The sequence below is a fragment of the Balaenoptera acutorostrata genome, chromosome 12 (genome assembly GCF_949987535.1).
Source record: "Balaenoptera acutorostrata chromosome 12, mBalAcu1.1, whole genome shotgun sequence".
Taxonomy (NCBI): domain Eukaryota; kingdom Metazoa; phylum Chordata; class Mammalia; order Artiodactyla; family Balaenopteridae; genus Balaenoptera; species Balaenoptera acutorostrata.
Genome location: NC_080075.1, coordinates 74997204 through 75023989, shown reverse-complemented (window position 1 = coordinate 75023989; position 26786 = coordinate 74997204). Strand labels below are relative to the sequence as shown.

Sequence of the window (26786 nt, the reverse complement as noted above, 5' to 3'; positions counted from 1 at the left end):
GACACAGACACTGACAGTTGGAATTGATCCCCCAAGTGAAAAAATCTGCTCCTTGCTCTGTCCCCACACTTCACACAACTGCCAGTCAGGATTTTAGTGCCTCACTCTTTAAATATGAATAAAAATCCAGATATTTGAAGAAAGTCTTTTTATAAAAGAGAATAAATCAAGCAAACGAACAGAATAAAGGGAACTCAGAGGAAGCAGAGACAATGCAGGGAGCAAAAGAAAATGTAAAGCCATCAAACAGTCCCTCAGAGACAAAAAGGAGGATATTTCATCTATGAAACAAGAATAAGATGCTATAAAATGAAACATTGGAACTTAAAATCAGGATAGCTGAAAAAAACTTTACCTCATTACCTTATTTTCTCATACTCTCTGCCCCAAGCATTCCAGGAACACTCTGCCTCAGGTGTTTGCACTTGCTGTTCTCTCTGTCTGGAATTCTCTTCCCTGGATATACACAAGGCTCACTCCTGCATCCCTTTTATGTGTTGGTTCAAATATTTTTTCTCAATGAACTTGTCCCTCACTAACCTATCTAAGACACACATACACACACACACACACACACACCTCTCTACATCTTCCTTGATTTATTTTCCCCACAGTATTTTTTACATCTAACATATTACACATTTTATTTGTTTATTGCCTGCTTACCCCCACTAGAGCTTCATGAGGGCAAGGATTTTTGTTTGTTCACCATTGTATCCTTAATACCTGTAGCAGTTCCTGGGTACATAGTAGACTTTCAATGAATATTTGTTGAATAAAAAGATAAAGCGTTGAAAGATAATTTGAAGAAATCCTATAGAAAGTAAAATAAAAAGACAAGTAAAGGAAAACAAGAGAAAGATAGAAATGTATAGGATTAGTTCAGGAGGTATAACACATCATTAGTCCCAGAAAAAAAAAAAAAAAAAACCAGACCAAATAGAAAGGAAGAAATTATAAGAAATAATGCAGAAAAACAAAAACCAAAAAATTCTCAGAATTAGGAGATATGGGTTTCCAGATGGAAAGCACCCATGTAGTGCACAGCACAATGAATAAAAAAGAAAGAAAAAAACCTCACACCAATGCACAATTTCTAGGCACCAGAAAGAAAAAAACAAGAGAGAGGAAAAAACAGACACATACTAGATTACTTTCAGGAGGGTCTGGATTTCTAAATAGGAACACTGAAAATGAGTATCCTGGACCTAGATTTCTGTGTTCATCCAAATGAAGTATGAGTGCAAAATAAAGACATTTTCAGACACCTGAAGCCTCAAGAATGTTATCTCCTGTGTACTTTTTTTCAGAAATATCTATCAAGACCAAGGTAGTAAACCAAGAAAGAAAAACATAGGATCTTAGCCCAGGGAAACCATGAAATCTTAACAAAAGAAAGGTAGAAGGAGACCCAGGGTTACAGTTGAGCAGCAGACTAAAGAAGTAGCCAGTCCCAATGGGAGCAGGTGGATAGAGGACTCTAGGAGGAATATTTCCATGGGGAAAAAAATGGAACACATAGAGTATATGATGACTGACCAAATTGAGAGGAATTTTTTAGTCTGGAGGAGAGTTTAGAGATGAATCAAACTTCACAGAAAAACTAAAACATGAAATATGAGAATTGTAAATTATAGCACATACCTTGACTCATTCGTGAACTGTATTTATATGGCCATAGTAACATATATACTAAATACTGACTGCTCTAAAAATTATTGTAACTCTACTGGGAGGATGGGAAGAGGGGATATGTATGTGTGTCTAGATGGTTGATGTAAGTAAGTTAAATTCTTACCTTTTGTGATGGCACATTAATAGATGATGTCTAACATGGGCAGAGTCAGGATATAGCAAATAAGCATGTTATTGAGAAATATGGAATGTATTAGTTAGGATACAGGCAAGGCTACTGTAGCAAGAGACCCAAAGTACAGTGGCTTTAACAAGGTAGTCTAGGTGTGTGTCAGAGGTTCAGATTCCTTCCATCTGTTTTGCTGTGCCATTCCTAGGGTATTGCCCTTACCCATGTGGTCAAACGTGGCTCACCTGTACGTGTTCCTGATGACAGGAAGGGGAAAGAAGAAAACAGGAAGGCATGCTTCTGTCCCTTTAAGGACAAGACTCTGTCCTTGCGTGGCTCATCTGTTCACATGCCTTAGGCCAGTCATATAGCCACTCCTGCCTTGGGTTTTGCCTAAAATTTTGTTTGCTGTGCTTTTCATGCATAGTTACTTAATGTACTTGGACTTGATGGTTTATGTTTTTTTGGAACTGTTTAAGAAACAAAACCTGTCTTAATGTTAGAAACACATGAAATGATGAAGGAAGTACATCTTAGAACTAAATGAGAAACTCCTATACCATAATAATTTAAAAATAAATAACCCAATTAATTAATGGGCAAAGGCTCTGGATAGACATTTCTCTAAAGAAAATACACAAATGACCAATAAGCACATGAAAAACATACTCAATATTATTAGCCATCAGAAAAATACAAATCAAAACCACAATGAGAGACCACTTTACACTTGCTAGGGTGGCTACAATCAAAAAGACAGATAGTAACAGGTGTTGGTAAGGATGGGAGAAATTGTAACCCTCTTACAGTGCTGGTGAGAGTGTAAAATTGTGCATCCACTTTGGAAAACAGCCCAGTAGTTTCTCAAAATATTAAAGATAAAGTTATCATGTGGCCCAGCAAGTCCACTTGCAGGCATATACCCAAGAGAAATGAAAAGTTGTACACAAATGTTCATAACAGCATTATTCATAAATAGCCAATAAGTGGAAGCAAACAGTATATCTATCAACTGATCAATGGGTAAATAAAATGAGGTATACCTATACACTGGAATATTATTTAGCAATAAAAAAGAGTGAAGTACCGATAAATGCTTCAACATAGATGAATCTTGAAAACATTACACTAAGCAAAAGAAGCCAGTCACAAAGGACCACATATTATATGATTCCATTTATATAAAATGTCAAAAATAGGCAAATCTATAGAGACAGAAAGTAGATTGGTGGTTGCCTTGGGCTTGGGAGTGTTGGGAAAATGAGGAATGACTGCTAAAGGGTATGGGGTTTCTTTTTGGGTTGATGAAAGTGTTCTAAAATTTATTGTGATGGTGGCTGCACAACTCTGTGAATACACTAAAAACCACTGAATTGTATGTTTTAAATCCATGAATGGTATGCTGTGTGAATTGTAGCTCAGTAAAGCTGTTATTATAAATACTATATGAGATAACATTTTACACCCATTAGGTTCGCAAAAATTAAAAGCTGTGCTGATATCAAGTGTCAGCATACAGAAAAACAATAACCCTTGTATGTTACTGGTGGTACAACCTCTTTGGAGAGTAATTTGTCAAACTTAGTAATGTTGAAAATACACAGACCCTGTGATCCAGCAATTTCACTTCTAATATTTACCCTAAGAAACTGTCACAAATGTGCAAAAGAGGAAATACTGAAAATAGTTTATTACAGCATTGTAAGAAGTCAAAAGGTCTAACAGTAGGGGACTAGGAAATCAACTGTGGGTTATTCATATACTATATAGCAGTTCAAATGAGTGTATGAAATTTATATGTATCAGTATAGTTAAATCTCGAACATAATATTGAGTGGAAAAAGTTGAAAAAGTCTATATATTTTTATGTAAACATTAAAACAAGAAACAATAATATATTTGTAAAAATCATGCATATGTAGTTGAAGTATAAAAACATTCTTAGAAATGTTTATGCTGACCTCAGAACACTGGTTACTTCTGAAAACGGACAGAGGAGGAATAGTGGTAGAGCTGTAGCTCTATTTGTAGCATTTTATTTATTTAAAAAGGAAAGACTGGAAGCAAATAATGTTAACATCTGTGAAAAATGAATGGTGGCTGTGGGACTGTATGCTATGCCACTTTCTGTGTTTTTTGTAATATTTGAAATATTTCATATTTTAAAGTGAAAAAAATGAATCTCTTTATTCAATAATACTGTATTTGCTTTTTGGTGAGCTAATTAGTCTGACGGATTGGAAACTTTTATATAAGTATGCTGCTGCTTTAAGATGATGGATGGATTTTTCAACATCACCACACAAAAGAATTCTAAATCATTTAGCAGTTGCAGTTTTATCAATCAGATCATCATGACATGAAGGTGAAAAGTTAGCTATTTCATGCAGGCTCACAGAATCGTACCTTCACTCTCTCTTCAATGGCAGTTGATCAAATCAGAGAAGGAGAAAGATGGAGGAAATAATTATTCTTTTACAATTTACTTATTTCTTAAAAATTTTTGATGTAGACTTTTTTTTAAAAGGCTGTATATTTTTACACCATTTTTTCCATTAGTTGGAACACTGGACTTGGTCAGAATTCAAATCCTCCTGCTGCCATTTATTAGTTATATGATTTGAGACACATTATTTAACCTTTGTGAACCTCAATTTCATTATCCATAAAATGAGTATAATTAAGATTTAATGTGAAAGTGCCTAGATAATGAATTATTATTTGAATCTGAAATTAGGTGAATTCATGTCTTAATAAACTTGCCATTATGGAAATGAGCTCTTTTTGGATGTGACTTGTTTGCTGCTTTGTTACAGAGAAATCAACAACTGATGATGAAGTACAGAAGTCAGACATCTCGTCGAGTAGTCAAGGAGTGATAGAAAAGGAATCCTTGGGACCTCTTCTTTTGGAGGTAGCTGTTCTCATTGACTCAGAAAGTGATCAGAATCTTTTTTCTACCCAATTTGTTTTTTTTCTTTATCTTCTTTTATGTTTTAACATCCAATTAATAAATTGTAAAACAGAGTAAAGTTTTAAGGAACTTTTAATAATTATTTTATTTTAGAAACTATTTTGACCGTTGTTACTATTTCAAAATTAAATGTGAATAATGAACATGAGAGATTTTCATAAAGATGCTACCAGAAAACTACTAGAGCTAATCGATAAATTTGGTAAAGTAGCAGGATACAAAATTAATGCACAGAAATCTCTTGCATTCCTATACACTAATGATGAAAAATCTGAAAGAGAAATTAAGGAAACACTCCCATTTACCATTGCAACAAAAAGAATAAAATACCTAGGAATAAACCTACCTAAGGAGACAAAAGACCTGTATGCAGAAAACTATAAGACACTGATGAAAGAAATTTTAGATGATACAAACAGATGGAGAGATATACCATGTTCTTGGATTGGAAGAATCAACATTGTGAAAATGTCTCTACTACCCAAAGCAATCTACAGATTCAATGCAATCCCTATCAAACTACCAATGGCATTTTTCACAGAACTAGAACAAAAAATTTCACAATTTGTATGGAAATACAAAAGACCCCGAATAGCCAAAGCCATCTTGAGAAAGAAAAACGGAGCTGGAGGAATCAGGCTCCCGGACTTCAGACTATACTACAAAGCTACAGTAATCAAGACAGTATGGTACTGGCACAAAAACAGAAATATAGATCAATGGAACAGGATAGAAAGCCCAGAGATAAACCCATGCACATATGGTCACCTTATCTTTGATAAATGAGGCAAGAATATACAATGGAGAAAAGACAGCCTCTTCCATAAGTGGTGCTGGGAAAACTGGACAGCTCCATGTAAAAGACTGAAATTAGAACACTCCCTAACACCATACACAAAAATAAACTCAAAATGGATTAAAGACCTAAATGTAAGGCCAGACACCATCAAACTCTTAGAGGAAAACATAGGCAGAACACTCTTTGACATAAATTGCAGCAAGATCTTTTTTGACCCACCTCCTAGAGAAAGGGAAATAAAAACAAAAATAAACAAATGGGACCTAATGAAACTTAAAAGCTTTTGCACAGCAAAGGAAAACATAAACAAGATGAAAAGACAGCCCTCAGAATGGGAGAAAATATTTGCAAATGAAGCAACTGACAAAGGATTAATTTCCAAAATTTACAAGCAGCTCATGCAGTTCAGTATCAAGAAAACAAACAACCCCATCCAAAAATGGGCAGAAGACCTAAATAGACATTTCTTCAAAGAAGATATACAGATTGCCAACAAACACACGAAGGGATGCTCAACATCACTAATATTAGAGAAATGCAAATCAAAACTACAATGAGGTATCACCTCACACCAGTTAGAATGGGCATCATCAGAAAATCTACAAACAACAAATGCTGGGGAGGGTGTGGAGGAAAGGGAACCCTCTTGCACTGGTGGTGGGAATGTAAATTGATACAGCCACTATGGAGAACAGTATGGAGGTTCCTTAAAAAACTAAAAATAGAATTACCACATGACCCACCAGTCCCACTACTGGGTATATACCCAAAGAAAACCATAATTCATAAAGACACATGCACCCCAATGTTCACTGCAGCACTATTTACAATAGGCAGGACATGGAAGCAACCTAAATGCCCAGAGACAGACAAATGGATAAAGAAGATGTGGTACATATATACAATGCAATATTACTCAGCCATAAAAAGGAATGAAATTGAGTTATTTGTAGTGAGGTGAATGGACCTAGAGTCTGTCATACAGAGTGAAGTAAGTCAGAAAGAGAAAAACAAATACCGTATGCTAACACATATATATGGAATCTAAAAAGAAAAATAAATGGTTCTGAAGAACCTAGGGGCAGGACAGGAATAAAGACTCAGACATGGAGAATGGACTTGAGGAAATGAGGAGGGGGAAGGATAAGCTGGGATGAAGTGAGAGTGGCATGGACATATGTACAGTACCAAATGTAAAATAGATAGCTAGTGGGAAGCAGCCGCATAGCACAGAGAGATCAGCTTGGTGCTTTGTGACCACCTAGAGGGGTGGGATAGGGAGGATGGGAGGGAGACGCAAGAGGGAGGAGATACGGGGATATATGTATATGTATAGCTGATTCACTTTGTTATAAAGCAGAAACTAGCACACCGTTGTAAAGCAATTATACTCTAATAAAGATGTTAAAAAAGAAAAAGAAATTTTGATAAAGGCATTCTAATGGTCAGATGGAAAACTGAAGACAACTGTCTGGCTTTGCTACTTCTTTATTATAGTTAGGACTAGTTGGGAAAATAAAACTTTTAGAATTATTTAGCTAGTGCTAATTTCTACTGTAGAATTTCACTTTTGAGTAAGGGATGCCTCAGTTTATTACAGTAGGTGTTTTCCTGACCAAAATTTTTTAACTATTTATGTAGACATTGTAAGAGAACTTACTATTTTAACAACTCTGTCAAATTTTTTTAAATGAAGAACTTTTAATCTTGAATTACTTTGTAATTACTGTGTAATTTTCACCCGTTTTTTTCCTATCTAATCTTTCCTCCCTCTGTTCTCGAAACAGATGTTTTGTTTCCAAGCAGGCTCATCACCTTAAGTACTCCTTCTTCATACATGAATGTTTAAAAACACATACATGTGTGTATATATACACACTCATTCCCCACAAATTAGGCTTTTCCATCTCTAGGCCTAATTTTATTTTTTTGTATATGTATGTTTATTATATACATGCATATACTTAAATATAAATATGTGTATTTAAATCATACATATATTTAAAAATAAATATCTATATAAATAAAATAAATTCTCCTTTCCTGTCCTACCTCAAGGCCCTTCTTTCTGGTGAAGTCTTCCTAACACTCAAACTTGTATAGGTCTCTTGATTTTCTAACTCCTTTATACATTTTTTTCCTACTACCCTAACTATTCTTCTGTTTTTGTATGAACCATAATTCCCTCTACCAACACCGCTAACGTGAGAACATTCTCAAAATTTAGTGCTTGGTTTTTTAGCCCAAGTAATATCATTTGCTTCATCTTTTATCTCTTTAGAGATGACTCTCAAATATGTACTTCTTGCTTTAACCTCTTTCCGAACTCTATTCCTGTACTTTTAACAGGCTGCTAAATATTTTTGACTCTCCTGTTAGCAAGTTCCCCCTCAAAACCTAAATTCCTTTTTCCCCTCCAAGTTATACAAGCGCTTTGTTACTTTAAGCTGTTGGTTTTAATGATTTTTATTAGGGGAATGAGCACATATTTTATAGTGCTGTAAAATATAAAAAACATTGGCCATTGAAGCTGGATAGAAACTACTCTCTGGGTGAGTGTATAACATATAACTGGGAGAGGGGAAAGCCACCACATGTGATGGACTCTGATGTTTTTATTCTTTTCACAACCCCTTAAATTGATTGCATGACACATGACTGCCTTTTGGAAATAGTGTTAAAATAAGTATAGTAAAAATGTTAATGGTAGAATCTGTGTGGTGGATATACAGATGTTCACTACAAAATTATTTCAACTTTGCTATATTTTAAATTTTTTAATATAAGCCATTAGAGGAAAATAAGTTAAAGAAAGAAAAGTACTTTAGGCTCATTTCCCGCTATCCCATCTCTTCCCCGGCCTTGGTTCCTGTCCCCATCCTGCTACTTGGTTACACTTGGGCCCTTCCCATCCTAGGATGAGACCTGACCCATCCTAGCACTTATTGCTTATCTCCTCTACTCTGCAGGATAGCAGTAGACTAGTATCTTCATATCTTCTAGTTTTTCTGTGGCGGTTCTGTTTGCCTTCTCAGTGTCCCTAAGTGTAAAACTGGCCTAAGAACTTTATATCTCCTTTCAATTCATTAAATATTTATGAAATGTATTTTCTGCATATAATGCCATTTGAGATACTGAAAAAGTATAAGGTATAGAGGTCCTTGAGATTTGTGGAGTTCCTGTAGAGAAGTGGTAGTCATTTAAATCCCAGTTTTACCACAGGTTCTTCAGAAACCACAGAGATCAATAAGGAGAGCAAATAGATGATCCACAAACTGAAAACAGCACACCTGGAGCCAGAGAATACTACTACTGCTTTAATTTACATAGACATTTGTTATTTCTGTGTAAGAAAAATCTGTAACACTTTAAAATGAACAGAAAACGACAGGAAAACATCCATTCAAAACTGCTATAAGAAGAAAGCATTTTTTTTAGATGATGAAATTATTACCCTGAAAACCACTATGAATCAAAGGAAAACTGTAACACAACATTACACATGAATTACATGTCATTAGGCATTTTCATATAAGAAAACACACATCAAATTAGAAGTTCCAACTCAGAATAGAAATGTATTTACGTTCTTGACTTCAAGGAGCTAATAATATTTTTATTTATGAGCTATACAGATGTGAAACTGAGACTATAAAATACAATTACTTTTATAGACTTCAAAGTTGCCTTCATTGACAACCTTTTCTAACCCTTCTTCTGTATCTCCCAATCCTGCCTCATTGCCTTAAACTTTATGAAATCTAATCCAGGGCGGCTAAGAGAAGAAGTGGTAGGAAAGCCACCACGAGATTGTTTATTGACTTATCCAGGCTGCAGTCTAGAGCTGCACTGTTCAGTAAGATAGTTACACATGGCTATTCAAAGTTAAATACAATGAAAAATTCAGACATTTTTGCTGAATGTCTGGTGAGAAAAATTCTCACCAGCCACATTTAAAATGCTCCATACCCACACGTGGTTAGTAGCTACTGTATTGGACAACACAGAAAGAGAACATTTCCATCATTGCAGAAAGTTCTATTTGACATCAGTCTAGAGGGGCCTGCTCAGGTGGAAGATCTGCACACCTAGAAGGTGACCAAATATCCACCATATTGTTAGAAATTCTCACCATACAATTTTCAATATATTTCCCCCTCCTTTTTCATAAAAAGGTAGCACGAGTTAAGAATAAAGGTATTGGAGGTAATTTCCTCACACTTAAAGAGAGAGTGGTGGGACTTCCTTGGCGGTCCAGTGGTTGAGATGCTGCGCTTCCAGTGCATGGGGCGCAGGTTCGATCCCTGGTCAGGGAACTAAGAATCCCACATGCCGTGCAGTGTGGCCAAAACAAAAACAAAAACAAAAACAAAAGAGAGAGTGGTGTTAGAATTTATAGACTTTTTTTTTTTTAAAGCTCCTCATTCTCCAGTGTTCTTTGCTGTCTAAGTTTCTCTACCTCCTATTCAGAGCTCTGCATTATCTGACTCTAACACTGCTTATTTCCTATTGCTCCACAAGAAAATTCTGCTTTAGCCACAGAAGTCTCCCTATACCTTGCATGTGCGTTCAGGCCTCCTTACCTCACATTGTACCATTCCTTACGTTGCTTTGTGGCTCTTGACACTGTTGACCACCCACTTCCCTCTTCCTTAAAACTCCTCATGAGCCTCTTTTATAAAACTATCTCTTTGCCTCTCTGGCTGCTCCTTAGCCTTTTCCTCAGATTTCTCTTTCTTTACCTGCCTCTTAAATGTTAGCATCCCCCAAGGTTCTGGCCTTGGCTCTTTTCCTTTTGTTTTTTATTCTGTGCACATTTCCTGGACAGTTTTATCAACATCTATGTCTCTGTCTATATGATGTGTTCGTGTGTGTGTGTGTGTGTGTGTGTGTGTGTGTGTAAAATACCAATTAGGGTTTTCTGATTTGAAGCAACAGACACCAATTCTGACTAAGTTAAGCAAATGTGAATTTATTGGGATGCTGTTTGGATACCACAGAACTGTGCTTAGAAATAAGGTGAAACCAAGGCATCTTATGGAGGCTAGAAAGCAGAAACTGTATGAATGGTCTCTTCAAAAGACCCATCTGGACAGTGCCCGGCTGCCAGAATGAATGTGTTCCAGCCATGTTCGTTCTTTTTGTAATTCTCAAGGCTCACATTTAGGGAGGAAGTTTCCCAATGGCCTGATTAAGAATCCCACGAGACTTTATTAAATGGGGAAGAAGTAACTCCTCAAAGGAAATTGGATATTCTGTGGAAGGGGAAAAGATGATTGTAGTTAAACAAAAACTAAATGATACTGTATGTACCTGTAAGTCAAAAATGTCTGTCTTTAGCCCATATCTCTTTTCACAGCTTCCCTTTCATCATATCCTGTTGCCTTTTGAACATCTCTACCAGAAAGTTCCTCAGTCATTTCAAATATAACATTTCTAAAACTAAATTTATAATTGATCCCTTTATCTCCTGTTTGAAAAAAGAAGGAACGTCAAAAAATTAAAAACTAGATTTTTTTTCCCGCTTGAATCCCCTTTGTTAGGGAAAGGCACTTATCTACCAGAACCCTAAAGTCATTAATGAAGGATCACCCCAAGTGCTTGTTCCCACAGCTCCTAGAGATCACCAAATGCTGTTTGTTCTGCCTCTGTAGAGTTCTCTTCCATCACTTCCACTGCCGTTGCCTTGATTCGGGCTCGCATTTGAACTGGAGTATCACAATAGCATTGCAGTTTGTCTGCTTGCTTCCAGTGCACATGCCACACCCCCTGCCAGAAGGATCTTTGTTAAAGCAGATTGTGTCAGTCTCCTGCTTAAAAACATTGCCTTCGAGATGATCCCCGTGGCCTTTTTTTCTTTCTTTTTTTTTTTTTGGCTTTTCCTTGAAGCTTTTTCAAAAAAACTTTTTATTGTTAAATATAACACAAATATGACAAGTACGTACAAGGTGATTTCTTCTTTCTTTTTTTAAACCTCTGAGCTGTTTCCTCTGTTTTGAATGTTCTTTCCACCCCTCGCCCACCCGAGTTACCACTGTGTCCTTCAAGCCTCAGCTCAGGTGTCATGTGGCCTCCTCCCAGGAAACCTTACCCACAACAGTCATCCCTTTGCCCATTTGGGTGCTTCACTCTATGCCTAACCTTTATGAATTCCTCCATTGTACTACAATGTGACTACACGTACTTGTTTTTTTCCCTTCAGAGACTATAAAATTGTTGAGAATATGTGTTTTATTCCCAGAACTTTGTCCGGTGACTGACACTTAGGTGTTACTTAGTGAAGCTTGTGTAGTCATTTACAGCGAGGGCCCTGTGAGAAGCCCTGGCCAGTGTGAACCCTGCATTGACACCCAACGTGGTCCTCTTCAAAGACTGATATCCTGGGTAGAGAGAAAAACCCCTCCAACTGATGATGCTGTACGGAATGGAGTGGCGTTTGTTATCATCTCCTGTGTGTAGCTCAGTGTCAGCCCAGCTGTCAGGACTTGGAGAAACAGGAAGATTCCTTCCTAGGAGCACACTTGGAAGTTAATTATATGCACAACATATGAGGGAAACTTGTAGGATAAGAACAAGTATTAGCAGGTTACATTAATCAGACACACTTTTAGAAATTAAAGATGTTTGTATATTCATAGGAATAGTCTCAAAGGATTCCTTGAAATGTTACCAATCTCTTGGGGGTGGGATTTTGGCAGATCTTATACTATCTACTTAATTTTCATACATAAAAAAAGTTTTAAGTTATATTTCATTTATAATTAAAAAAAACAAAACATATGCATTTCTAGCACAGGACAGGCTGTCTGTATCTCAGGAGAAGTTCAGCAGGACCTCTCTGCAACTGTGGGGCAGCCTCTGTTATCCTGCTTTCCAAGCCAACCTTTTCTGGAGAAGCTCAAAAGAAATATGATGCCCAGACTTCTCAGAGGAAACGATGAGTCCATGTAACCAAGGCCAAACAGAGACCTGGTGAAAGTTCTGTACTCCCTGTAAGGCTGACCAGCTGCATATTCCAGAAGCCAGCTACTAGAATAACTTCCCAGCTTGGCAGTGAGGTCAGGTGCAGTCAATGGGAGAACTTGGAGAAGTCCCAGAAAGTCTGTGGAAACAGGAGACTGCAGCGACTCCAGGCCTACTGCAAAGGAAGTTTAAATCCTTTGGATTTCACAAATGCCTTAAAAATAATTGCACCGAGTAGTCCAGGTGAATCCCTGGGCCTTGCTGGTGCTCGAGGTCTGCAGCACCAGACCTGTGCCCACTGCTGGACAGTCTTCAGATTGGGCAGAGATGATCCCAGGAGTGGGTCTCAATCTCTCCCAGCCCCTCGGCAGACAGTGGATAACTTCCAGACATAGAGACAGACATGGAGAGTGAAAAAAGCAAGGGAGGGCTTCCCTGGTGGCACAGTGGTTAAGAATCCACCTGCCAATGCAGGGGACACGGGTTCGAGCCCTGGTCCGGGAAGATCCCACGTGCCGTGGAGCAACTAAGCCTGTGCACCACAACTACTGAGCCTGCGCTCTAGAGCCCGCGAGCCACAACTACTGAAGCCCACATGCCTAGAGCCCGTGTTCCGCAACAAGAGAAGCCACCGCAATGAGACGTACGCGCACTACAACGAAGAGTAGCCCCCGCTCGCTGCAACTAGAGAAAGCCCGTGTGCAGCAATGAAGACCCAAGGCAGCCAAAAATAAATAAAATAATATCAATAAATTTATAAAAAAAAAAAAAAGCAAGGGAAACTGTGGCTTTGAAGATAGTGTCGCTAGGGAGGCAGAGAGCAAGGAGCTAAAAAGGACACCCTGAAAACTAGATGGAAAATAGAAGAAGGTAGTGCTTTAGAAGCTGGATGGTGTGGCCCTTGGAAGTGGTTCACCATGAAATGGCCAAGTTTTTTTACTTGCCTGTGTTTTGATATCAATCCTGTTTCTTGCTCTGAACTATGATACTTTGTTATACCCAAACTGTTCTTTATTAAACTCTTTTAAGAGACCAAAAAGAAAAAAGAAAGTTAAATTGTATTTACACTGATTCAATTAATAGCTAAGAACATTTTAAAGAATTTTTAGATCTTCTTTTTAAAAAATATGTCTGTATTTCAGTTATCCCTATTTTAATATAAACTGCCAGACAAATATATATACATATATATATAGATCACCTGTTATGAAATTTATAGCTAATCTGACTTTAAGAAAACAATTAGATATGAGGGTGCTTTCCTGTGCTCATCTAAATCCAAAATAGTTTACCAAAGGGTTTATCTAGTGTTGAGGTTTTTAGATTATTAATCACATCCCTCTCCTCTTTGCATTATGAACTAAATGAAAAATAGTCACAACAGTCAGGTGGAATAAAAATAGTTTTATTTCTTTTTGTTCTTGTTAAAGAAAATATTAGCAGTATTTTTAATGAGAACAATGCTGTACTTCATTATTTTTTAAAATCTTGGTTGAATGCTTTGGGATGCAGTGATTTGAAGATGTAGTTTCAAGTTCAGTTTATTTTAATATTTGGCTTAAATTATCAGCTGTAAAAAACACCTCACAAAAATGAGGTAGATACAAATGGAAAAATATATCATTGGATGAGTTTACTAAGTCATGATACTCATTTTGAAATCCTATCTACCAATTATGCAAAGGTTTTTCTTCAAATTTCAACATTTTTTTTTTTTTGGCCACGCTGTGCAGCTTACAGGATCTTAGTTCCCTGACCAGGGATTGAACCCCTGCCCCGGCAATGAAAGCACCGAGTCCTAACCACTGGACCTCCAGGGAATTCCCTGAATTCCATCTTTTTTGATCTCAAATAGTGATTCTCCAAATTAATCAAAAGGAGTTGAATTTTCCTTTTTTAAAACACAGGTTTTTAAAGCCCATTGAAACTCTTATTGGAAGAATTTTGCACAGGGAAAAGGTTTTGTTTCTAAATGTTTTACACTGAGAAGATAATTTTTATAAGTGGTGTACATCATTTTCAGCAACAAAATTATGACTGTGGTAACATTTCAAAACATCCATTTTCATGTGCTGTCTCTATAGCATAAGTGTCTTTTTGAAAGCAGTTTATTTTTTATTCATCGTTAAAATTTCATCTTTACCCTGAAGGAACAAAATTAGGTGTGTTTATTATTTGGAAAATACCTGCTTAGTAGGATATTATCATTAGCACCCAGCATCATAGAAAAGGTCAGCAAACTTGGGACACTTAACCTTTTGCAAAAACAAAAATGAGTAGCCCATCAACATTGCTGGATGGCTTAAGTCTTTTGCCACCAGTAACCAGCAAACCCCTGTATGATAAAAAGGGTGGTTACGTCTTGTTACAAAATTCTATAAATGTTCTACTTTTTAAAGGTCTTGTTTTTATTGCTTGTATACATTCTATAGCAAGTAAACTGTAATATGTTGCGATAAACAGAAAGATAATAAATAAGGTACCGCTGTCAACCTCTGCATTCTGGATCTTCTCTCAGATTCCGTGGTTTGTGATATGTGACTAGACTGAGTGAGGCACCAGGGTGTCAATATGTTAATTAAGCTTAATTTCTTCCTTATGTTTTAGATTATGCTATAAATAGAGATTGCGGCTTCTTTTCCCTGCACCCCTGTGGATATTATGTCCCCTTGGGGCATGTACATCTTCTTTTGGAGGTCTCTGGCTCCATCACAGTGCATAGAAGGCCCTCTGTGATTTGGCTCCTGTCCACCTCTCCAGACTCACTGCCTGCCTGTGCCTTGTGCTCCTGCAGCTCCAAATGGCTTTTTTGTTCCATTATGTGCCATGTTCTCTCCTCTGCCTAGAATGTTCTTGCCTCATTCCTCCTCCCCTCTTCCACTATGCCTTTTATAACTCAGATCAGGGTCTGTAAGGAGCCTTTCTTTGCCCCCCACCTCTACCCCAAATAAGTATCCTTCTTTGTGCTCACAGAGTAGTCTGTGTATGGCTCTGATACTGCATTTCTCACTGGTATTTTATTATGCTTATGTCTCTCTCCCCACTGCAAGTTCCTTGAGGGTAGACACCAGGTCTTAACCTACAGTTTACAGATGTTTATGACTGACTGAATGGGTCAGTCATTTACTTCACATTTGCTGCCATAAAATTTCTTTCCAAGGAAGACGTTTGACATATTCATTGATGCCTACTTGAAACATGAGTGTACAGTCTGTTTAAAAATCCTGTTCCCTCCACAGAGAACATGCAATGTTAAATCTTCTATTCAGTCCCCCTTTTTTTAAGTTGGCATATATTTCCAATCTCTTTTTCAGTAGAGAAATGTATATGTGTATTTTTCTTCTCTCTTTTAACCATAACCTCTTAATCGTTTTTTTGGCTTTGCAGGCTTTGGATGGATTTTTCTTTGTTGTGAACTGTGAAGGGAGAATTGTATTTGTGTCAGAAAATGTGACCAGCTACTTGGGTTACAATCAGGAGGAATTAATGAATACCAGTGTCTACAGCATACTGCATGTGGGTGATCATGCGGAATTTGTGAAGAATCTGCTACCAAAATCGCTAGGTAAAAGGAATGTGTTTTTTAAAAGAATATGAACTCTCTATAGCTTCCCTTCACATAATATATATAATATATTATTATATTTATAATATATAGTATTATCCTAATATATATAATAACATACTAAAAATATTTTAAAATTTAATTTCAGCCTGAGATTAAATATGGAGGAGGAGTATCATCAAATAGCTGATAGAGAGCATTCCTTTCATCCTCTTCCTCTAGATTATGCCACAATTATGTGACAGTGTTAGGAGGCAGAGCAGTTAGTTGCCTTGCCACAAGAAGCTTCTGCTTGGAATTCCCTTTGTTTTCAATTTCAATTATGTACAAGGAAGAGACAAATGTATATAATGTATCCTACCACCTTGCTCAAAGAAAAGAAAAAAGGGAAGGAAGGAGGGAGGAAGGGAGGGAAAGAGGAAAGAGGGTAAGGAGGGAGGAAGGAATACCCTTCATATTACATACTTATTAAAATTAACATTTTTGGATGTGAGTGGTTTCAACTCAGTAGTTCTAAGTATGGTTGGATGGGTTGTTCACTGCTAAAGGAGCCTAGCTGAGAGTATGGATGGGGCCTGATTTCCAGCTTGTGTTCTGTTCACTGAACCATGTGCCTAGTCTTTAGCCTGTATGTGCTCCAAAAGTTGGGGGAGAGTCTTGGCTAGAAATCCTATGTAACTAAACGAAACATGCAAATAAAATGTTATCCATAGCTCTTAATTTTCTATGTTGTTCACTCAATGAAGTGGAAGCCTATTTCTTCTTGGAAAAGAGTAGTATGTGTTTATAGTAACTGGAAGCCTGAAACAATTGTTCCTCTTAAAATCGCTAGTTTGATACTTGAGTTACCAAGGGGTCTTAATGTGTTACAGAATTCTAGAGTGTAAGTGACTTTAGAGATAATACAGTGGATTGCTTTATTTTAAAGACAAGGCAAAAATTAAGTCATTAACCCAAAACTCACAGCTAGTTCAAAGACGAACCAAGACTCCTTACTCCAGTATAGGTTTGTTTCCATGATTTCCTCTAACAGTTATAGAGTGATGAGATAGTAAAAAGGAAGGAGGTTCAACGGCGAGTCTACGGTAAGAAAACTGTTGGGAATGGGGAGAGAATAGCTGAAAAACCCCTCTGACTGCCACCATGGTTTGAATATAACATTGTAACTGGGAAATGGTGACCCGCCACACAGTGATTCTCACTTGAAATGTACAGTTATCTTCTCTATAACTGAATTCACTTTTCTTATACTGAATCAGGTAACATTTCTGTTTTAACAGTCATTTTTATGTAATGATTACCCACTATATTCAAGGCATTGTAGCATGCAGACTGTGTAAATAAAATAAAGAGCAAGAAAAAATGATTTAAGAAACCAAGATTGGTCTCTGTCTATTCTAAATATTTTTTTTGAGTCACAGGCTCATTTGAAAAACTTTGACTCCTCCAACCAAAAGTGTGCACACACACACAAGCCATCCTTAAGCATCCATGCCTACTAGGTTAAAACCCTTGCCTAACAACAGACCTGTGATTTTCAGTCATTTTTTTCATTGCCAGGGTATAACAGGAAACAAGTGGAAAAGCTCATTAATTAACTGCTGTAAAATTCTGAGCAAAAGAGCAATAAGCTATTAACTTTCTAAGCTATTAATTTTTAATTTTGTCTTTATCTGTTTATAAAAGCTGTTAATGAATTAAGGTATTTGTAAGACCTTATCTTTGAGGGAGGAAATCCTATACAATTTCTTGAAAATTTTACATTTTTCTAATTGGTAAACATTTAGCTTTGCTAAGGAAGATAAGTATCCTATTCCCTCAGGATAATGTTGGATCTGAGGAAGTCTGTCTTTTAATCTGAGTAGCTAATTAAGCAGATGAGTAAAGGTATGTCTTTTGTATCTTCAGAGTTTGTACTTTTTCACCTTTTTCACAGGCATATAATCAATTTTTCTTTCACAGTAAATGGAGTTCCTTGGCCTCAAGAGGCAACACGACGAAACAGCCATACCTTTAACTGCAGGATGCTAATTCACCCTCCAGATGAGCCAGGCACCGAGAACCAGGAAGCTTGCCAGCGGTATGAAGTAATGCAGTGTTTCACTGTGTCACAGCCAAAATCAATTCAAGAGGATGGAGAAGGTAAAGACAAAGGGTGATTTTAAGGTGTTTGACTGCTTTTTCCAAGGTTTTAGGAACAGAGAGGAAGTTGATTATAAACTGCCTTCTTCAGATAGTATTTTTGGTTATTATATTATATATCATAGTGGCAATTCAATTTGCTCTGTATTTCTTAATACTTAAGAAAAAAATTGCTAGCATCTAGAATTACCCATTTAAAATGCCCCCAAATCCTCAGTTTTAAGCTGACATTCCCACTAAAATGTCAAATTCAAACCAACTTGCTGCCTAGAAATAAGAGCTGTAACTAACTGCTGCCAGTTGGAAATGTACCAGATGCAGCAGGCTGTTGAACAGCTCTGATTTTTAGAAAGTTTCAAGCTTAGAGTGTACAGAACACTGGAGAATAGAGTTAGCATTTTTGAGGCCATACAAGGTAATTTATAAGGAGAAAGCTTATGAACAGATGAAAACACAGCTGAAGCTCTAATATGAACAGGGTATGAACATGGTATTAGTTAAATTTGTTACAGTGGATGAGTTTTCCATGCAAGCTTAAACTGAGCTAAGTTAAGAACACCACAAATTGGAAATTGGAGTAAGGACTAGGGTAGGTAGCAGCCGAGAAGTCAGTCAGATGCAAAAAAGGCCGTGTATGTAGTGAGTCTCACCAGGGCATGGGCGCCACAATCAACTGGGGACTTTTTACAAAATACACATGCAAGCCTGTCTTATATGACTGAAATTCTTATTTAGTTGTGTGATATTGCGTGTAACCTCTTAAAAAAATTTGGAAATGGGACTTGCAAAAAAAATTACAGATCCTAAAAACATAGAAGTCCTCTGTCAAGGGCAAAATAATACTTCTTCAGAAACAGTTAAATGTTTTTTTCATATGATAAATTATTATCTGCACAGTGGTTATAGGAATAATCTTTGTAGCCATTAATGAATATAGGAAACGGACTAAAAAACTGTATTTTATAAACCACTGTGTTGCTTAAATGTAGCCAAAACTACTTCTTCAAGTTGTTATCATCCAAGTACTTGAGATGCATCAGTCTCCTCTAGTTTATGTAAGAACATTCAATGGGAAGGGATAATTTATTCTAACTAGATCTCTATCTGTAGCTGCCAGTTTTTAGTTGCGAGCAATTTTATTTCTAATATTATACTATTAGATCAGAGTGACTCCAATATTGTGTCAGATCATATAACATGTACTGTTTTTATAAAAACCATTAATGGCAGGTGGTAGATATGAACCGCTTTCTACCCTCTTTCCTTCAATTTCCCCTTCTTGTTTTGGGCAGATTTCCAGTCATGTTTGATTTGTATTGCACGGAGATTACCTCGGCCTCCAGCTATTACGGGTGTAGAATCCTTTATGACCAAGCAAGATACTACAGGTACTAGCTGCAAAGTTCAGAATGTTCTATCAGTATTCATGATGTGACTATGCCCTTAAAACTAATTGTGTCCCTCTGTTCTCTGCTGTTCAGCTTCTGTTCACTAGTCCTGTACAGAAAACATTTCCAATGTGGTCTTGATACTGTGCATTTTAGATACTGTCATCATTGTTATGGCAGGGTGCTGGGGAGAACATTATTTTGTAATTATGCACATCTATATTCTGATTATAAATTATTTTTCATAATCTATGGAAAGAAATTTGGCAATGTAGATATTAATGTATTTATTTATAAACAGATACAAAGAAGTGGTTTTAATATTGTGCATAAATGTATCTGGCTATTTCCTTTTTCCTTTATTCTTTGTCTTTAAATTTATTCAGCACGTACTGATTGAATTCCTAGAAGTGCCTGTCACTATGTGTGATTGCTCAGGGTGTACCTGATTGAGCAAAAAGCAATGATGTAATTACAGATTTGTACTTTTTTGATGGAAAAGGTGTGAAATGGTATAAGGGAAGCTAATAGGGAGGTCCTATTTTAAAATTAGCTGGTTAACAGAAGGCCTGTCGAGCTGATATCGCGCCCCTAGGCCCCAAAGGATGAGGCTGTGCCAGCTGTGCAAAGTGTGGGTGTTGGAAGGGCGCGTTGGGCATGGGGCATGGTGCAGAATGGGTGCTCCTGACTGAGGAGGCAGAGCTGCAAACAGCCCTAAGACAGAGGAGTATGTTAGAACTGGAAGAAGGGCAGTAGAGCCACAAAGGGAGTAATAGTGAGCGTACCTGAAAATAAGCCCTTCTTTTTAAAGGCCTACTTCAGATTTGATTTTCAGCAAAAACAAATTGTTACTGTTCTTTATAATTTATAAAGTATTTCTCATATACTGTTTAATCTTTTTTGTTAATTTTTAAAATTTCTTAGATTTTTAAAATTTTTTGGCTGCACCACGCGGCATACAGGATCTCAGTTCCCCGACCAGGGATCAAACCCGTGCCCCCTGCAGTGGAAGTGCAGAGCCTTAACCACTGGACCACCAGGGAATTCCCCTATATTGTTTAATCTTATCTTCACTTTGTCATGTTAGGTTTTCATACTTTTACATCAATCAGAATTGTATATGTGTTACTTACCACTCTAGTCTTAAAATAGAGTTAGATACTACAGACAGATTTTTTAGCAGACCAAGATTTAAAAAATCATTTCGACTAAATTTTATTTTATTTTTTTTTAACTTTATTCTTTGTGAAAGTTTAGTTTTAACGTACTTTTTCACTTTACCATTGTTTACAAGATCCTGTTACAATATTTATTAATTTTTTAGTCCCAGAAATCTAATATTCCTGTACTGTGTGCTTTATTCTTGTGTTCTTAAAGATAAACTCCCAACTGCTCTTACTAAAGAGTAGGTGGGGATAAATTAGGGCAGAAAATATTGGTTTGGCCAAAAAGTTTGTTCAGGTTTTCCGTTACATCTTACAGAAAAACCCGAACGCACTTTTTGGCCAACCCAATGGAACACAACAAAGAGAATGTCTAGGAGCTTGATATCTAAGGGTGGTAATGATCAATTACCACCCTTACAGCAACAATTACAGCATCTAAGGGTAGTAATGATCAATTCCAATACCTTTATTCATTCACTTTTTGAGTCTACCATGTACACGTTCCTTTCCACTTTCCACCAATGAACAACACTGGAAAAATTTAATAAACCCTTATTGAAAATCCAAAATATTATTGCATGAAGGAAAGATAGGGTCTATTAAAAAATATAGCTGGTCTTTTGTGTCAGTAAAACCAAACAAGGGTTTGAGAGATAGCAGAATAAAAGCCTGTTGGAAAGGGGTGATGGTTAGGCCACAGAATAAATGTGGGAGACAAGGGAGGCCTAAAAATTATGAGGATAATTTAGGAACAGTATATTTCAGCTTTTCCTCATATTGCATTTCTATAAATTGAATCCTAAATTAGATTGTTTTAAAGAAGACTGTATTTTTCCATAGGAACAGTGTTATAACTGGTAGTTTTGTTTCTGACCAAGGACCCAGCATTAAAATCTTAGATATACTTGATTTTAGAATAAACTTATAAAAATTAAAAAATTAAGCTCTGGCTCATAAAGTAATTATAAATCTAGAGGGAACCTCAGAGATTACAGAATCTAGCCTCTCCATTTTACAAATGAGGGAATGGTGACTTTTCTAAAACCAGGCAGCTAATTGCTGAGGGCAGACATCTTTAGGCCCTAATATAGAACTCTTTCTTTATATTGCATTGCCTTCCACCGACGCACTATTTAAAGGGCATCACTGTACTGCACACACTTCTTACACAAAAGATACCAGAGAAAATATAAAGAAAATAGAAAGATGCCAGAAAAATATGAAGTATTCTTTTTTTTTTAACATCTTTATTAGAGTATAATTGCTTTACAATGGTGTGTTAGTTTCTGCTTTATAACAAAGTGAATCAGTTATACATATACATATGTCCCTGTATCTCTTCCCTCTTGCATCTCCCTCCCTCACACCCTCCCTACCCCACCCCTCTAGGTGGTCACAAAGCACCAAGCTGATCTCCCGCCCGCTGCTATGCGGCTGCTTCCCTGAAGTATTCTTAAAATGTAAAATTAGCATCATATCTTAGAGTTGATTTAGATAAAAAATAATAAACTAGCTATAATAAGTATTAGATACTTAATTCCTTAAGTTTTAGTCGTGCTTTCAACTCTACATGGAGTGGTTCATGTCCCTTAAAAAAAAAGAAGAAGTTTTCTACCAGGAAATGTTGAACAGTGGTTTATTTGTTTGGTTGGTTGGTTAAACTTTCCTCTAGCAAGGAGAAGTATTCTAAATCAACCTATTTATGATTCTCTCCTAAGATACTCATTGCATTGCTGATCATTTGTTACCATTACTGATAATTTAATCATTTTCTCCCCTCCAGTCCCACAATTACAGACGTCCTTGCTCTCATGTGGGTTAATACTGACCTTGAACACATAAACACAAACACACATGCCTCGCTTAGTCACTGCATATGAGGAGTATTATTGCATTTGAAGATTATATAACAGTGGATTCTCTGCTATAATGAACTCAGTCTCTTATGTGATGAGACAAAGATTGAATGATTAAAACTCTTAGAAAATCTGAAATTATCTATAGTTTCAATCACAGTGTTCATCAGGCTTTCCCCAAACTGTTCTAAAATAACAAAAATTCCCTCATTTAAGTTTTAATTTATTTTCTTTCTACATTTATGCCAAGACTTGGGTGACAACCTGATCAGACATACTTGGTTATATTAGATTCAAGACCCTACGTTAAAGAGGTCTAATAAATACTTTATTTCTAAACAAAGCAAGAGAAATATATAAAGAAAAGATTAGTGAAAATGAAGAGGCACAAACAGTACAATAGATTTGAGTTGATTGTGTGAAAAAAGGGAAGATGAGGAAAAGACAACCAGGCATTCACAGAAGAGGAAACTTGAGTGGTGAATAAACATGAAAAATATTCAACCTCATTAATCAGGGAAATACAAAGTTAGACCATAACCATTTTTCAACTACTAACTGTAAAAAATAAAGAAGCCCAACAGTACCAAGTGATGGAATGGATGTTGGATTAACAGTAACTCTTATATAAGTTTCTGGAAAACAGTTCAATATTATAAAGTTGAACATTCACATAACCTGTGACTCAACAGTTCTATTCCTACATATGTACTCTAGAGAAACTCTTACACACATGCACTATGGAAAATGTGAAAGATATTCATAGCAGTATTGATTGTAATGACAAAAAACTGGGAACAATCTAGATAGACAGGAGAATATAAAGACAGAGGGATGTGACAAGTGAGGAGTACACACATAATTGAATAATATTGATGATATTGGTAATGTTCAAGTTTTGAAGTTGGATGGGGCTTTGTAAGTTTTCATCTTATTAATCTAATTCTTAATTTATATATATATATATATATACACACACACATACATATATATATGTATCTTACCTATATTACTTTGTGTGAATATAAGATTGCATAAAAAATAAAATAAAACAGATCTGAATAATCACAAACTGGATTAATTGGCTCCTGATTAAGAAATAATTTGCCTGATTTCTTCCATAGTCATTTAGGAGACTTGTTCAAATGTGATAACAATGTCAAATCACCACTAAATTTTATAAAGCATTATGTTCTGTTTGCAGAATGCCTAGCAGATCTTAATGTTCTCACTTATCTTTTTCTGATTGTCCTTTTTTTGCCTTCAGTCTTTATTCTTAAATGCAATATTGTCTATAGCCCAAGAGGAGGTAGGAAAGGAAAGGCTTCCTTACTTTCTCATACTCTCTTCACTTAATTATTGGAAATTAATTTAAACCAAAATAATATATTTCATCTCTGCCTCCCATCCCCAATAAGTGATCCAATCATTAGTATATGTAGAGAGCAGGATCCAAAGAGCAAACCAGAGGAGTTTGACCTACATTAGTCTCTGCAGCTTCAGGTCTTTATGATATGACTTTACTACTTGATTGGTATTGAATTTTAGGATATAATATAACACACTCCAAGGCAAAAACGATTTTGTATTATCATGTCACTGATATATTCCGTTACCATATGTAATAAAATTTAATAGTGCTTTTGTCCATTAAACATTTGAGAGGTGGCAGAATATTTTTTAGATGCAGTTGTTAGTTTTGAAATGTGAATGACTTGTATCAGGAGGCTATCATAAATGTAAACTTTCATTCTTTGTATAGGTAAAATCATCTCTATTGATACTAGTTCCCTGAGAGCTGCTGGCAGAACTGGCTGGGAAGATTTAGTGAGGAAGTGCATTTATGCTTTTTTCCAACCTCAAGGCAGAGAGCCATCTTATGCCAGACAACTATTTCAAGAAGGTAAGGTTTTTCTCTCTCAGCTATTTTCATTAACCTTGCTCTTTATTAATATTGAATAATTTATATAGAATTTATGGCTTGATAAGTATTTTCTCCAAATTACAGTTTTTGCAATAATCAGTTTTAGGAAGGAAGAAGTGGGTAAGCAAAGTAATTCATGAGTGGATCCTGAATTTTGGGATGCACATTTTAAAGAACAGGATATCATGTGGTGGTCACTCACTCATTCATTCATTCATTCATTCAGCAGACACGTATCAAGTTCCTCACATACATAGAACACTATGTAAGGTGCCAGGGATACAGTGATGACAGGGCAGGGTTTTGCCCTCCAGGAGCTCAAAATCTGTTAGGAGGATATATGACAGTTTTAAAGATCACTGTGGCCTGGGCTATAAAAGAGGTATAACCAAAGAAGAAAAAAATTAATTCTGACTTGGAGAATCAGGGATGGCTTTAGAGAGGAAGTGATATTTTTGTCTGGCTTTTGACGATCACTCCCAGCAGAACAGGCATGTCAGAGGGCTTCTAGATAATACAGATCTATATCATGCATGTTTACTTCATGACTGTTACAGTACCTGACTCAGGTTGAAGTTTCAAGTTAAAAATATGTCATATGAAATTATTAATTAATAATTGAACAACTGCTGTGTCATAGTAAGTACTATGGGAATATGAAACAAGTATATTCCCTGCCCTTAAGGAACTTAACAGTATTATAGGAAAGATAGGGAAAATTAACTGAGAGTGAAGGCCAGAAAGTTTGTAAAGATTCAGAGATAAGGGGTTCTGATATATTTTAAAATATTGTCATGTAATTATGGTAGCCTAATACACCTTTCCCAGTGTAATTTATTCTGTAATCTCTAAGTAAATAGTTTGTCTGGAAAGAGACTCTTTGTATGGCTGTTCCTGAAAAACAATTTTTAAAATATTTTTCATTATTCCATCACCTTTCTTAATTTTAACATTTTCCCGTTAGGTTTCTTAAGTTTACAGATGATTTCCCATTCATTCCATTTTAGGTCAGCTGCTTCCTAATGGTATGTGAAGGAAGCAGCTTGATTTTTTTTTTTTCAGGAAGCCATCTGTATGAATCTCACTAGTCTGTTTACTTCTGGGACAGCTTCCGAAAGACTAATGGTTCTTCAGTTGGCCTCTTACTAGACTGTTACCATCCCCAAAGGTGGTATGTCAGTGGATATGACCGAGAAGTTCCCCAGGCAATCCTGAAGTGCAGTCAGGTTTGGAAACCATTACAGAAAGTAGTTAATGCCATCCGCTGGTTGCAAACTTTGTGACTCCCTCTACCAGCAATAGCACTTGACTTTTGCGTAAGTGGGAGACTCAGAGCACTGTCTTCACTCATTGCCTAAAATGCTGCAGTATATGATACTCTTCTCTTTGATTTTTGCCTTAACTTTATAAGTTGAACCTTCCAAGGCTTTCCTTAAAAGACTTTCAATTTTATTTGCCTATAATTTATATACATTTTGGCCAAGGCAAAGCAGGTCTAGATTATTGTCTCATTGTCCAAATGCCTAGGCTGCCCATAGATGTGATTGAGCCGTGGTTTAAAGTATGTGTTTCTAAACCATTGGAATTCTCTATAAAATAGATTGATTAAAGTGTAATGAGTAACTAACCTATCATTAACATATGAAGTGAAACAATTTAGAGAGAAATGTAAAGAAATATAATTCAACACCTCTTCTCCATTACTCATGTCTTAATGTCCTTTTCTTGTACTTTTTTTTAGAAAAAAAAAAAAATTCCTCAATAGAAATAACTTTTTTCTCAGAATTAAATTGCCCAGAATTCACATGACTGATTCTAGTGTTTTGGAGATTCTGGACAACTTGGCAAACAACGTTCATGAATTGAGCACATCTTTTTCTTATATGTTATATTCAGCAGTCAAGTTATATTCAACATCAAGTTTGAGAACCACTGCTCTATCAAGAATGGAGAGAGATGTAAATAGCATTTGCAGTTTCCTTGCTGCCTCTGCACTTAGGGACAGTGTGAAAGAATGAAACAAATTATGCCACTATATCCTCGATTTTGTGTAAAACTTTTAAAAAGTAAAACCTCTACAGTAATTGATATTTAGGCAAGAAAATGTGTCCTCCATCTGTCTTTTTTCCTGCCTTTAACTTACCTTTTGAAGGCAGCAGCTGGTATAAAATCCTCATAGGCATTAAAAATTTAAGTTCTTACTTT

The 26786-nt window shown here is 36.3% G+C and overlaps 1 protein-coding gene across 9 annotated transcripts in view; it reads left to right on the top strand.

Moving 5' to 3' along the window:
• The window catches only part of NCOA1 (nuclear receptor coactivator 1), a 259972-nt gene that overhangs the window by 160856 nt on the left and 72330 nt on the right, over positions 1-26786 (top strand). For all 9 annotated transcript variants that reach the window (XM_057558335.1, XM_057558336.1, XM_057558330.1 and 6 more), the window contains 5 exons: positions 4621-4718; positions 15928-16105; positions 18068-18247; positions 19540-19635; positions 24420-24560. In XM_057558335.1, the coding sequence (XP_057414318.1) occupies positions 4621-4718; positions 15928-16105; positions 18068-18247; positions 19540-19635; positions 24420-24560 (693 nt within the window). The remainder of the gene's footprint in view (positions 1-4620; positions 4719-15927; positions 16106-18067; positions 18248-19539; positions 19636-24419; positions 24561-26786) is intronic.